Raw genomic sequence first — 15472 nt, forward strand, 5'->3', positions numbered from 1 at the left:
CTCAGAGGTGGAGATTTTATGGCCTGCTGGATGGGATTGCTGGCCTTGTATGAAACTCAAGATAGAAGATATGATGTTTTGCAAATAATGGCTTTTGTCCTCTGGCGGATTTGGAAATGTCAAAATGAGGTAGTCTTCAATGGAGTGGCTGTGCAAGCTGGTGATGCAGTGACTATTTTACTGAAGCAGGTAGCAGAATTCAATGCTAGGCATGTGGTTGATTCCATGCAAGGGATGCCGCAGAATGCTTTGGCTGCGTCTGGAGTCGCCATCACTCTGGCCTAGACTTGTCCTTCCCTAGGTTCTATCAAGCTCAATTGTGATGGTGCATGGGCAGCGAAAAACAAGCCAAAGGGTGGTGGGGTGGGTACTTTGGGATGGCATTGGCTGTTTCCTTTGTGCGGGTGGCACGGGGGATTTGGGCTAGGGATGGCAACGGGCCGGTTAGAGGCAGGGTATGACAATACCATCTTCGTCCCTGCTCACCATCCCCGTCCCTATCTCCGCCCCAATCCCCGGTTTAGGTTTTTCGGGGAATCTCCGTCCCCGTCCCTGTCGGGGAAGTGCCTCCCATACCCGCCCTAATCCCCGGGTTTTAATAAGATATTTCTTGTTAAAATAATTTTCTAAAGTACAATCACATCATTGTGGAATTTTAAAAACAACCACCACAAGATATTTCTTGTTAAAATAATAACTCAATAAGGCAAAGAAGGAGGACACAAAACTTGAAATAATTTCTATCCAAATCTTTAGAAACTTTTTCAGTAAGCACAATAAATCCATCTAGTCTCTAGGGTAACTTTGTTTATTATATTATATTAATATATATTGATTATAAATAAATATATTACTTATCGGGCTGGATTCGGGGATGGGGATAACAATCCCATCCCCGGTCGGGAATTTTACAAATTTGGAAATCCCCGTACCCGGCCTCGATTTCCCCCCAAAAATTCCCCCCGTTAGGACCGGGGACCCGATGAGGACCCGACCCGACGGGTATTATTGCCATCCTAATTTGGGCTGCTTGTCGACTTTAATGGTGGAGGCGGAGGCAGTGCGTGAAGCTCTAATCCGTTGCTTGGAACTTGGGTATGATAAGGTAGTGGTGGAATCAAATTCACTTAGTTTGATTAATATGTTAAATCAAGAAGCTAGCAAGGACGTGGAGATTGAAGGGATTCTTTTTGATGTTATATGTCTGACTCAACAGTTTCACAAGGTGGAGTTTTTGCATGCTCCGCGAAATTGTAATCAAGCTGCACATTTGGTGGCAGCCCATGCTTTTTGTTTTGGTGGTAGGCACAGCTGGAATATTGTTTGTCCTGAATAGATGTTTAACTGCCTAGCCAAGGATGTTAATTGTTCTATTCGCATTTAATAAAATTTCTATATCTTTGACTATAAAAAATAAAAAATAAAAAATAAAAAAGTTTTATGCATGCAAAGAAGTTACGAAAAAAAGGAGAGTTGATTATAGTTTAGTACCATGGGGTTGCACTTGTAAGGCATATTAGTTTATGTCCTCTCAATTTTTGCACTTAGATTTTCAGGTTTTTAAGGCATGTTAGTCCCAGTTCCAGGGTATTTTCTCTTTTTAATCGTTTTTAAATATTTTATTACAACAAAACAAAAACAAAAAATGTGGAACTCATAAGAGCCATGTAGGCAACGAATCAAAGATTTGACAGAAAAAGCGAGAGGACATGGACTAACAAGTCTTACAAGTGCAATCATATGGTCCTAAACTCTCATTAACCCAAAAAATAAGGCAAAATTTTATTGAGGGCATTTTGGGTAGTTGCACAAAGCTAATGATAATAAAATTGCAGCGATCGCATACATGATCATCAATTGGGTTTGAACAAGTCTAAGCAGCACTCAGTTGCAAGTCCTCTGTTCCAGAATTTCTCAAAGTATTCAGCATATGTGAAGTTCCTGTACATGGCTGGTTGATCATGGCTGATCAGGTCCTTGGCTGGCCCAATCACTGCATCAGGTGATGGACAGTAGAAGGTTGGAATTGATATTCTCTCAGACTTGCAGTTAACCACAGCTCTGTGCAGCACACTTTTGTACTTATCATTGCTAATTACCTGATACCAAAAAAAAAAAAAAAAAGAATTAATTTGCCTTTTTTGGGTCTTATTAATTATTATTAAGGTAATAATTCCAAATATTTAGAGCATATTAATTAATTTTTACCTGCATCATATCACCAATATTGACAATAAAAGTGTTGGGAATGGGGTTGACAGCAACCCACTTGCCATTTCTAAGGACCTGCAATCCAGCCACATCATCTTGGAGAAGGATGGTGATTAGGTTACAATCTGTATGTCCAGGCAATCCATATGTAAGCTCTGGTTCTGGACAGGGTGGATAGTAATTCAAAGCCATATGCTGGCCTTGCTTGCCTAATGCCTCAACAATATAGTTCTTTTCTAAGCCCAAGCTTTCTGATATGGCCCCAAGCAATCTCAGCACCAGCCCTCTCACAGTTGTGCAATACTCACCCACTTGCTCCCTGTGGACAAACAAAGTGCCAGATCATCAGTTATGTGGCCCAAATTTAATTAATTAGAAGTGAATGAGTTTGAGTATGTTGGATACAAGCGATATTGGGGAGAGGGAAATCAAACACATGACCTCGCATGCATGAATAAATACTCTTAACCATTTGAGCTACAAGCCCCTTATGAGTATTAATTAGCATAAGATGGTGATCAATTGACAGAAAAGGCAAGAACCCTTTTTTCACCTGAATGATGGGGGATTGTTAGGCCATTCTTGGACATAGTCTTCAAGAGGGTAGCAATGGAGTCTCAGAAAGTCCCTCCAGTTGGAAAGTTTTTCAGTCCTGACATTGAAACTAGTGGAAAGCCTTGTGGTCTTTGAAGGGTCATCTGAGTACATCTTCAACCTCTCACTCTCTGGCAACTTGAAAAACTCTCTTGCTATACTTAACATGTCTTTGATCATTTCCTCTGGCACCCCATGATTTTTCACCTGACAAATATAAAAGGGTTGGTCCATAATTTTGTTTACTCATTCATTTATGTAAACATGCAGTATGTGTAAGAATTATCAATGAAATAATGGGATATATTAATATACCTGAAAGAAACCATCAGTTTGGCAAGCTAGGCCAATCTGTTTGATAATATTAGAGTGGTTGTGGCCATGGAGGTCCTTGAGATCAATGAGAGGAATGGAGGCATCTGATATCTGAACATCAGAGAGATTTGGACGGTCAGAGATGGGCCTAACGTAGTTTGAGGGGACATGGTTCACACCAGACATGAGGTCTGTTAGCAGTAGCTTTGTTGCTGTGGCCATTTTGCTCAAGAAAGAAGAGAAGTTTTGCAAAAACTAAACTTGTAGGTTTGGTGAATTGTGGTTTTGATCCCCATTTCCTTATTTATAACATTTGAAGAGACTATACTCTAAGAAGCTTCTCATAAAGTCATTAGACGGTAGCTTGGAAAACGTGTACAAATTGTGTACAGAAAGTCATTTTTTTACTCATATTATACTTCAAATTGTGATGTATACAATCAAATAAATGTGTCAAAAATCAGATGGCCAGAAGAAATTGGTGTGTATAGCTAGAAGACGATGCAAGAAATGAAAGGTCCAATTTAATTACAATACACAAAAACCAAAACAAAAACATGAATACAGACAAAAGAGAAAAATGCTGGTCGGTGTGATTCAGGTCGGCATGGACCCACGTAATGAGGCTTGTGATTAGATTCCCATGGAGCTTGAATGAGGTCACCTAGATGACATAACTCTGCTAAGTCACTCTCTAATGATTTGCTAGATTAAGAGCATTCGCAATAGGCTTTCTAAACTACTTTTTTAGACAAATTTTAAAGAGGAATCGTAAAAATGCAACTCCAACCACGCTCCCTATCTACCTCTTAAAATAGGAAGTCCTCTAGGAGTTTCTAAATCTGATGAGAGAGAAAAGACTCCTAGTAACTCTCAATAATTTAATGCTGGAGTATTTCAAACCTTTATTTAATGCTAACTATTTTTTATTTTATTTTTTAATAGAGATGAACCAATCAAAAAAGAGTTATAACATTTATGACTCTCCAAATTAAGGGGTATTGTTGGAGTTGAAATTGTTTAGAGAGCTCCTAAAATAGTTTTCTTATATTTTTAGCTAAATTTTAGCTAAGAAATAGAGAGCATCATTGTGGATGCTCTAAGAGCAGATTTAATACAGAATTAAGGCAATAATTAATACTTGTTTTTTCTATTAAGAGCAGATTAAGTAAACAAGTGAATGTGGACTTCATGTTGATCCTCATCACTTCCAGATAAGAGTGAATTAGCTTTAGAATGAATTATCCTTTAAACATTTATTTGATTGTTGAATGATTGTCCTTAAAATTTTACTGAGATGTGTAACATGGTTGACACTTGGCAGACCTAGCATGAGGTAATCAGAGTGACATCACTATAGGAAACGTCATTCTTTACGGTCTGCCTGATGCAACACGAATATCTTATTCTAGGGATTTAGCTTTAACTTGCCGACATCTCCAGCACTCAATATCTTGGTTTCATTTAACGTCCATCAGAAAAATTAATAAATAAATTAGGCACGTCTTCTTAATTTTGGGTCTCACACGTTGAAGCTAAGATGAGAGGAACCACCAGATTAGATGACGTGATTGTTTTGGTTTTAAACTAAAGTGGGAAGACCTTATGGGAGGAAAAGAAGAAATGGATACTCCAATTTCATCTCGTCACAGAGAGAGAGAGAGAGAGAGAGAGAGAGAGAGAGAGAGAGAGAGGCACCTTTGGTTGATGGGTTGGTTTGGTTATACAATTACACAACTTCTGTTTTGTTTCTTTTTTCACGGAAAATTCCATCATTATTTGTTAAATCTTATTTCTCTAGAAACATTATTGAAAAGATCGAATTAAATATAAAATTTCGGATGCGATAGTGAATGTCTTTTTATCACTTAACTACAAGTCCCTTGCAACTTTGTTTTAATTATATACATTGACCGATCCGAGTATATTATTCCCCGTTAGATGAAATATGCCACTCAATTTGCATGATGTAATTAGAGTAGCATCACTATATCAACGTCATTAACTACAAAACAACCCTCAGAATGAGGAAGGTTTTAAAGTAGACAAATGAATAAAATAGTTTTTGTACCAAACAAAAAATAAGATAAAGTTTTTCTTAAGAGTGCTGTTAAACGAATCATAAAATTAACTGAGTACACTCTACTACAAAAGTATATATTGAATTACTGATTTACCCTAATATAAAATGACCAAAAAGAATATATGGAATTGTGAAACAAATATAATTTTAAGAAGTACACCTTACTAACCATATTCAACTTTAATCAAGAGATTACTTGATTCCCATCTTTGTGATCCGCGAGTGCAGTCAGGAACAGCGAAAGAAAGAAGCTGAAGTTGATTTCTGGCCGTAGACTTTGGCCAGCAAAACAAAGCCACCGCTTCGAGGTAGGAGAATCTTAACTCATTACTAGCAAACAATAAAAAGATTAATATTTCTCAAAATCGATCCTTTCGTCTCTCTCTTTCTATGTTCATAGTGGATACCAAAAGTACACCTTATAGCACTAGCTTTGGGAGAAAAAGTCTTGTTATTCGTGCACGTCCACCTCAATGTGGGGCTTAGAACAAGCCATTAGAAAACAGTTTTGGAAGGAGACAAATGAATTGGCCTCTTATTAGTACATTGCAAATATATTATTCCAGTTTTATGTAGCATATATCAAAATAAAAGCAACATGATACAATCTTGAATCCCAACAAAATGTGTATTGGCATTCTTATCCGGAGAGCTTTCTAAAATTTTTTTCCTGTATTTAGAGGTAACAAACAATAAGAGGTGGAGAGCAAACCAGAGATGATATGCCTGAAATTTCACTTGTTCTTATTCCCTTTACGCCAGTAAATTCACGTACAACATACAAGTTATTGATTTCCAACTACGAATAGTCCATCTAGAGAGGTTGGGAAAGTTGAGAACAAATAAATTTCACAGTAGCATAGTAGTATATAACTGAAACATGCATAAAAAATCACTATTAACGAAAGAGGTGGTGATTGCAAGAACTTGGAATTGCAAAAAAGTGTCAACAGTTTTAATAGAAGCATAAATCCATATGAAAAGTCAAAGATTTATAAACACTATTAAAAAAAATCAAGCTGAAAATCAACTATAAAATAATGCTACAAGTATTAGGGTGTACCAGGGATATTTTTGGTAGTTCAATAGGGTATACTTAGTTAATTTTACATCTTAATTAAAATATTATGATATACTTAGATCATAAGGTGTACTCAGTTAATTTTAAGGTTCGTTTAGCAACACTCATTTCTTAATCTTAGGCTACCAACACCAAGATGAAGAACTAGATGATGTAAACCGCAAGGAATTTTCATCACTTTCGTCATGTCAAAGACATCGTCTGCGAGTAAAATCTGCAAGTTTGGTCTCTCTTGTATGTGGTTTTATGCCTTCTGGGCTTCCATTGTTTTAGGATTTTCTCATCCTGTTGCCTTTGTGGGCTTTTTATATAATCCACTTCTGAGCCAAAAAGAAAATTCTAAATGCAGCTATATATTTTGCCACAAAATCCACTGCTATATTTCTAAAGCATTGTATACGCTGCTCTCTACTATAACAGGGTAGAGTATCTAAATCAATATGCAGTAGGAGAAGTGGCACAGAGGAAGAGTCTCCAATCTCCATGGCTAAACTTCAAGTACAAAAATTAGCAAGCATAATGAATTAAACATCTGTTCCAATGAAAGTATTATCTTCGAGATAGAATACAAAACACAATCTCTACTTGCATTTGTAGTTTCTTTTAACTTTTGCAACTTCAACTTTCTTCAAAGAAAACAATTTAATCCCCAAAATTTCATTGTGGGGATGCACTAAAGAGAGCTTTACTGATGATGCCAGTGGCCTCAATATAGCGATCCATACATCTAGAGATGCAGCTACTCTCACTCCCACCTAGGCTGGATCCTGGTTTCGTGATGCACTTGTCGAAGCACTTTGACCTCAGGGTCTGCGTGACAAATGAAAAACAGGTGAGAAGAACAGTTAGAAAAAGAAAAGTGGTACTAGCATATACAGAAAACAACAGAAAAGTGAATTCAAAAAACTAAAAAACTTGGAGATTTTCCTTTGAAATTCAAGAAAGTAATGACTAACACCGCCTGCAAGTTTGAGTACATAATATATAATGGCATCACAATGTTGAAACTTAAGACCTAAAAGGGCCTCATCTCTAAGCATATGCAGACATGGAGATATCTGAAATATCAATATGAATACCCACTACATTCGTCTAAGCTATCTATGTATGGGTACATTCACATGCGGTTTGGTAGGGCGATTTCCCCAACTCAGATTCTTAGTAACTTCATACTTCATATCCAACATTTTGGAAATTTTCCCAAGGCAACTTCCCAAGAAGATATAACTCATAAATGTATCGGAATATGTCATAGCCTAGGCTTGACAAACACAAGGAAAACCAAAGGAAAAAGAAAGGAATATAGACATGATGACTAGTATTTGATATGTTGAAGAAACAACAAACTCTAACTGGTCTAACTTCTAACAAATAGGAATCAGAAGAAAAGATAGACGCAGTTCTATTTGATCATTAAAGAATTTTCTTTTAATCAAAAGAAACCCACAACAATGACCAGGATTAAAAGAACAAACTTTTATACCTTAATACCTCTATAAGTTCAAAATAGGCTTCACACATACACAGAACATGCATGAATATGTATTTGCTGACTCAAATAGTTTACCCAACAAACAAAAGAAGGGCAGGCATTCTATTGCAAGTCTTAAACAAGTGATCCATGGGAACTCACTAGCATTAAAAGAACAAGCTTTTATACCTTGATAAATATTTGAAGTTCAATATAAATTTCACAAACATAGAAAAAAATATGAACTGATATTGCATACTAAAATTATTTAACCATCAAACAAACAAAGGCACGGCATTCTATTACAAGACTTAAACAAGTGAACCAGAAATCAACAAATTTATACTCAACTCCAAGATTGCATATTTACATACACAAAATAAACCCAATATGGTGACGAATATAAGAAACCCATAAATATAAAGAGAGAGAGAGAGAGATTTACCTCCAAGAACTCCTCGGCATAAGCCTGAGCAAGTTGGTTCTTAAGCTGGTCCTTGAAAGCGTCAGGGTTGAATTGGGTTGCAGAAGATCCACTTGATGGGGATGAAAACGAATCCATTACTGATTGTCTCTCTTTCTAAACAACTCTTCTCTTCTCCCCTCCGGCCTCCACAACCCACAGAGACAACAACTGTATCTCTCTTCTAAAACCCTACACAACTCCTATTGCTGCTATTGCCTCTATTTTGACTTCTCACAAAATTTTGGGAGGCAATGAATGAAAACACACCGCTTTGGAGTTTGGCCCATATTTGATTGCTTCTGCTTCAAGGCCCAATCATCCTTGCTACCCTAGTTGGGCTAAGTTTGAATTCGGTCTGTCCATCTGGGACTCAGATATGCAAATTTAAAGCCCATATAAGGTCTGTTGTTAGCCGAATATTCTTTTTCTTTGGACACCCAATTTTCTTGTTTTTCTTTTTTCTTTTCCAGCTTAAAAAAGGGAGAACGATCACACTCTTTTTTATACAAGCGATATTGAGAGAATGGGAATTCGAACACATGATCTCAGATAAAAAGATAACAGCTCTAGACTACCTGAATTACAAGCCCTTTAAGAAGTTACGAGGGATGGGACTTTAAGTGTCCACAAAATTCCTCATCTTCTTTTCTACCCACCATATGTGTGCTTCCCAACTGTCTGGCCATGATGGGTTTGGGATTTTTTGTTTAGGCCCAGCCCATACAATCCTTTTCTTTTAAGTGATGTATATCCAATCCAATAGGTCATAAAACTTCATGCATCAGTAGTTGAGGAAGATTATACCTCATGGATCCTGTGTACATTTTGATGTACTTGACCTTAAGAGGCATCATTCAAAACCTAGGTTACAAAATTCATCCAATATTTAACAAAAGATCCCGTCTCTATCTGCTTAATACTATTTAAGATTGCTGCTCGATCCACCTTTCACCTGTTTCAGCATTTCGAGAGCTGTATTTCAGATGCAAACAAATGCTCATATATATCGCATTAATTTCTCTCCTGACCAATATACACATGCTAATAGAGAGAGAGAGAGAGAGAGAGAGAGAGAAGAAGGTGTGATGACAATGAAGCTGCACGTAAGACATGATAGCCGCCAACTGGAGGGTAGAGTGTAGTGTGTTTGCCTTTGCCTGCTTGCCTGCTTGCTTGGTGGTCCATTCAAGTTTCTCATCACAGGCGTACGTGGTCCTAATTATCTTTCACTCCACAACAATATGCATCAAAACATATACTACCATCCATCCGATCGATGAATTCGTTTCTGTACCATTAGATTTTAATTTAATTTCATTATAATTAATTACTTTATGCACACAATATACAACATACAGTCAATAAGAAAAAAACGTGAGTGAGTTAGGTCAGTTAGCCAAGACAGCCGACCCGCTTGCTTTCGAGTTTCATATTATTCTCTCCGTTTATTAAAGTAGTTTAGAATATCCTTCTGTAAATAAATAAAAAAGGGTGTAAAATGGGCTGGTGGAAACATGAGAGAGAGAGAGAGAAAGAGAGAGCTTCATATGCACGCATATGATACATATAGTCAGGTCACTGTTTGAACATGAAGGGAACATTAAAGTGATGTCAATAATATATTTGTGTGCCATCAATGTTTCTTAATTTCTAAGCACTAATTTGTAGGATCAACAGCTTTAAATTTTAATTTTTGTACACACAATAAAACAAATCGTGAACCGATGGATATATACAACCCTAAAAGTGGAGGGTAGAGCCCAAGCCCCGCAACCCTACCCCCTAAACCCACGTCTAGAGTGGGGCAAAGAGAAAGTGAGATGAGAAGAAGAGAGAAGAGATCGAAAGTTGGAAAAAGCTTAACTTTCCATAACTAAGTACAGGTAAGGCTTAACGAGACGAAGCATATGAAAATGATCAAATCCTATTAAGGCTATGAAAAATTGTGAATGGGGCTTAGCTTAGGCCTAGTCGGGGGTCCACTAATAACTCCAACGGGTGAGACATCATAGTCCACTCCCCCATCCCTCTGCACAAAATTGGCTCATTGCATTGATATGTGATAACTAGCTAGCTGGGGCAGTGGGCACTTTACTTGGGAGGAAAACACAAATTCATTTTCTGGCTGGTATATGTGCAATGCCTAGCTATATCTATAGTCTTTCAAGTTCAATTACTTTTCTTTTTGGGTTCCTTTTGATTCATTTTCTAGGGTGTTTGAAAACAACCCACTTCGAGGTTTCGGGTGTGGCCTTGATTTCTTCTTCACATTTTAGTTAATAACCAGACAAATCATGTGCTGCAACATTCACGTATATATAGGACAATTTCTCTTACCAGGCAATTTGACTTGTTATAAACGTTGATATATATATTTATGCCATGTTTATTTAACCTATTGTTCGGAAGTCTTTCCCTTGTTAGGAAAGACTCATGCGCGTAAACCCTACCTACTTACCATCTTCAATAGAAAGGAAAAAAAAATTATTAGGAAAGGTAGAAGTAAGAAACTAACCTTTCATGAACAGGAAGAAAAGAAAAGCGATACATCACTACCAAAAAAAAAGTGGTAACAGTTACTATTTTGTCATCAATTTTGATGACTGTTGTTGGGGTTACTAAAGGCTTTAGTAACTAAAAAAAGCAAAAAAAGTGACCGAAAGCCTTTTTAGTCACCAAAAAAGTCAAAAAATGTGACTAAAGCCTTTAGTAACCCCCACAACAGTTACCAAAATTGATGACAAAATAATGATTGTTGCCACTTTTTTTTTGTAGTGGCATATACATATATAGGAAAGAAACACACACTGACTTTCCAAATTATATACAATGAACATGGCATCTTAATTAGTCCGTCTAAGTTAATTAATCCTCACGCCTAAGCTCCAATTATTTCTTTTCCCAGAGAGTCAAATTGACACCGACCGTGCTACAGCCAGGTCATCGGCTAAGTTTAGCTACACAGAAAACTAGCCACTTGTTCATGAAAAATGTGAGAGTAGATATTAAGCACACCTTAACCCTACTAAAAATAGCACCAAACGTTTGCAAATTGACAGTATTTTAAAAGGAAGTCCAAATTGGTTGATGATTATATATTTAAGCACTAATAAATTTGTTTAAGACCCAAAATCACATTGAACTCCAAGGAACAACGTAGCTAGCACCAGATTCTCCTGATTTTGCCCCCATCTACACTATGATTTTTTTTTTTTTTTAAAATCAAATCTCTCCCACCTTAGATCTTTTTGTGCATAGAGTTGCCATCGCATTCATCCAATTTTAATTAATGCTTTCAAATAAAAAATAAAATTATATGTGCAATAAGTAATAGTGATTCATCGCTTAATTTAGGGACTAAAACATGTGTTATAGGAGAACTCCATATAATTATACATAAAAAAGATTTTGTCCAATCTTAATTATTTGTCAATACCGTGAAAGTTGACAATATTGTTCAAACAAATTACTTAATGATCAAAGAATGGTGCGATAATATATCCAACAAATATTCCACTTGGAGACAAGATGATTCTTTTTTTTCTTTTTTTCTTTTTTTTTTTAAAACAATGTTATTTTGATCACCATCTTAGTACTACTCTAGCTCAAACTCGCTTAATTTCGGAGTTTTGAAGGAATCTGGTACATGTGAGATAGTATAATCGCATTTAAAAAAAAAAAAAACAATGTTATCATAATTGCCATATAAGTGAGAACGTACCCTACATTATTAGGGCATTTATGTTTTTTTTTTTTTTCATTTATGCTAATATATTGGCTGCCAGATAGTTGGCCAAAGGCTGCTTCAAACTAATTTCCCAATGAGAAAAAAAAAAGAAAAAAAACAAAAATGAATCAAATCTGGATTGATCATAGTATTCTTTTATAAATAAAAAATAAAAATAAAAAACTTAATTAGAAATGCATCGCATGATGAGGATATAATAAAAATTGAATCGAGAATTAATGCTACTTTTTGTGTTAATATTTTGTCAAACATGCCACAGTATGAAAATTATTATCTTACAAACACTGCGAATTTTCGCGAACAGTTCTGTTATTTTATAATATGTTATCACCAAGTCATGGTTTTTCCATTAAACAAACTACTAAGACATTTAAAAATGGCATACAGTGAGTTCCTATTTATTATTTTTTACCTCGAGAAGAGTTGACACCTTACAAGCTCTAAGCTTAATTTATCCATACATTTTTACATTAATATGTAAAGGCTAAACTGCGATTTTGCTCCTTGGATTAAATTATAATTGTTAATTTATTTCTGGATTACTTTTTCCACGCCATACATGTGAGTCCTTTTGTACGTGATAGAGCTATAAAATCCTTCCAAATCTGACGAATCACGATTTAATTCAGGGGTAAAACCGCAGTTTAGCCACATGTAAATTAATAAGCTAGTTGGAGGTGCTTCCTTTGCAATCCCCTTGTCAAAATTTTCGGCAAGTGATTAAATTAATTAAGCTTAGATTAAGGAGAACAATAAGACAAGAACCCTGGTTGGGCGGCTAAAACAAGTGGTTTTTACATTTTTGGGATGCCAAAGTTGCAGGTTGGATGGAAAAAAAGGAAGAGAAGTTGGCCTCAAACACTTCTAAGTCAAATGAATTACACGCATATTTAATAAAAATAAATTAAGCAGAGTTTTAAGTGATTTCTTTCGATAAACCCAAACGTCACTGTGTTCAGGGGGAGATGACGATAGCCACATCTTAACTGTAGCATCTGCTAACCATGATTAATAATTAATAATTAAATTTATAAATAAAATATATAAGTCAGAAAAAATAATACCCCGGAACCCAAAATGGCAAAATACATAAATAAAATTGTATTTTTATTTAATTATATAGTTGTGTTTGCGTGCCGGATGAGTGTCGAGAGTCAGAAATGAGAGAAGAAAATATCAGAATTTAGGGCATATGCATAATGAAGAAAAGCTGGAGGATAGAGACATGAAGGGAAATCAGGGCTCACATTTTAATTATGGATGAAGCATATTTCAACATCCAGGCAACTTGAGTTAGGTGATGTTCATCAACCCACTGCCTAAGTCTTAATATTGAGAGAGATATATATATAAAAAATATATGATATATTAAGGTTTTAATTCCATGAGGACAATGATTGGGTGGTAGGGATCAATATATGATCAATGATAATTCTTTATATCTGAAAGTACCCTACTACCATTTCATATGTCATTTCTAAATTTAACTTTTTTTATACAACATATTAAAAGACGGGGAATTCAAACAGAAGATTTTAAGTGCATAGATACATTTATAACTTTTAAAACCGCGTAAAAAGTTGCATTTCTTTTATTTTACAAATAAGTTGTGAAACGAGGAAGCGAAATATATATTTAGTGTTAGCTTCCATCTTTTAGATTGGAGTATAGGGCAGTGACAATAATGAAGATATCTATGCAAGGGCAGTTAGACATTGCTACAGTACTTATGCCTTCGTTATTTTGCTTGATTAAAAAAAAATGGTCCATACAAAATAAATGAAACAAACTTGACACTCTACTTCCGATGGACCGACAACATGATGACATAATTAACTCATCCTATTCATCATGCAATTTTACCATGATATTTAAATTTCATAATATTGGAAGTTGAAATGGCCCTCCAAACTAATCCTACCAACTATCGCTCTCATATGCCTTTTGCTAATTAAGGTGCAGGCTGGCGGGCCTTTAATTACTTCTTCTAATAAAATAGATAGTCTAGTTAACCTCAATGTTAATTAAACGTATGTGCTACTAAATTGAAATGGATATAGAGATGATCATGATATCACATGAGGTAAAATAAATGTATGCGTAGATGGATTTAGCCAAGTTGGCTATAGTTGATGTGATCCCCACTTTACATCCGAGTTCGAATTCCCATCTTTATAGTTTAGATTAAATTAAAGTAAAATATCGCTTGTTTTAAATAAATAAAAAAGGATAAACTCATGCATAATTAACTTAATTAATGCGTGGGTATATATATATATATATATATAGCAGCCCTTCGGGTTGCCAGCTCGTCTAATAAGGCTTGATTTTGTTGACAAGCCAAGTAGTCAAGTACCTAAACACGTTTTATAATTTGTTGAAGTGACAAGCCAAGTTCAAATAGAAACCCTGCAAAACTGCAAATTACTAGTGAAGAGACAATAGTTGTCGATTGAAGGCTCTTTTGATAAGAATTTCGGAGATCTCTAGAACGAGCTTTTTCTAGTTGACATGAGACTCATAAATGCCAATATCTGACCTCCCAATATGATTAATAAATATGACTGCAAATTACCAATGGTTCAATCATCATGTGATTGTTGTAAATGACGTTGCTTAACTTCGAATAGATTATTAATTAACAGAATACTCTTTTAATGACACCTATTAATTAAGTTTCTTAAAAAAGGATTATCAATTTGAATTATTTTAGCATAATCTTGCACTAAGAAATTAGTCAAACCCAGCTGAGGTGCCACACTAAATTGATACCACTACTTGAATATATTTCACATGGACAAAAGTTGCAAACATGTGTGCGAGCTTGAATCAAGCTCAAGCCTTAGAGTAAAAATTTTATCCGCGAACTAGACGAACCTAAGAGTAAAAATTTGAAGAAAAAAAGAACTTAAATTAATATGAATGCACTGGCCAAATCACAAATGACGACGGAATTAATTTGTTTGCTTTCATCAATAAGATTTTGACCAAAACAACCAAAAAAAGATTGTATAAAATTAGGGTTAGTTGATCTCTTTAGAGGCATGAGGGAGTGGATCCTAATTTGAAGAAAGGTGATATAAATGACTGAATGCTTCAGCAAAGGGCAGTCAAACAATTATATCGCCTAACAGAGAGGATGGTCCTGTTGAGAAATAAATATGGCAGCAAGCAAGCAACAAGTCAAATTAATTATCCCCAAAATAACCCACTTAACATAAACTAATCACCATCAGGTAAATTTTACCATTTCTTTATCTTTTCACCAGCTTAGCTTAGCAGCAGATGCTTCAAAATAGGTACCGTAGAAGCAAAATTCCAAAAAACAAAGCCAAAAAGAATAAAAATGGTCCACCAATCCTAGTTGCTCTATTGAATTACAAGTTCGTGCTCTCCAAAACAGCTGGCCCTTTGGGCCTTATCGTAGATAACATTTAAAATAAATAAAAAGACTTCAATTTGAAAATGAAAAATACCACCCAGGATGATGACAGGTACAAAGC

General features: G+C 35.5%; 2 protein-coding genes across 2 annotated transcripts; both read right to left on the reverse strand.

The window, feature by feature from the left end:
• On the reverse strand, positions 1636–3406 carry LOC18777942 (protein DMR6-LIKE OXYGENASE 2). The gene is made up of 4 exons (XM_007209223.2): positions 3121–3406; positions 2765–3012; positions 2209–2530; positions 1636–2099 (listed from the first exon to the last, which is right to left on the reverse strand). The coding sequence occupies exons 1-4, from the start codon at positions 3340–3342 to the stop codon at positions 1854–1856; spliced, it is 1038 nt and encodes a 345-aa protein (XP_007209285.1). The 5' UTR covers positions 3343–3406; the 3' UTR covers positions 1636–1853.
• LOC18776151 (mitochondrial import inner membrane translocase subunit TIM13) lies at positions 6641–8465 on the reverse strand. Its single transcript, XM_007209742.2, has 2 exons — positions 8201–8465; positions 6641–7094 (listed from the first exon to the last, which is right to left on the reverse strand). The coding sequence occupies exons 1-2, from the start codon at positions 8315–8317 to the stop codon at positions 6942–6944; spliced, it is 270 nt and encodes an 89-aa protein (XP_007209804.1). The 5' UTR covers positions 8318–8465; the 3' UTR covers positions 6641–6941.

The sequence above is a fragment of the Prunus persica genome, chromosome G5 (assembly GCF_000346465.2).
Source record: "Prunus persica cultivar Lovell chromosome G5, Prunus_persica_NCBIv2, whole genome shotgun sequence".
In the NCBI taxonomy this organism is placed as follows: Eukaryota; Viridiplantae; Streptophyta; class Magnoliopsida; order Rosales; family Rosaceae; genus Prunus; species Prunus persica.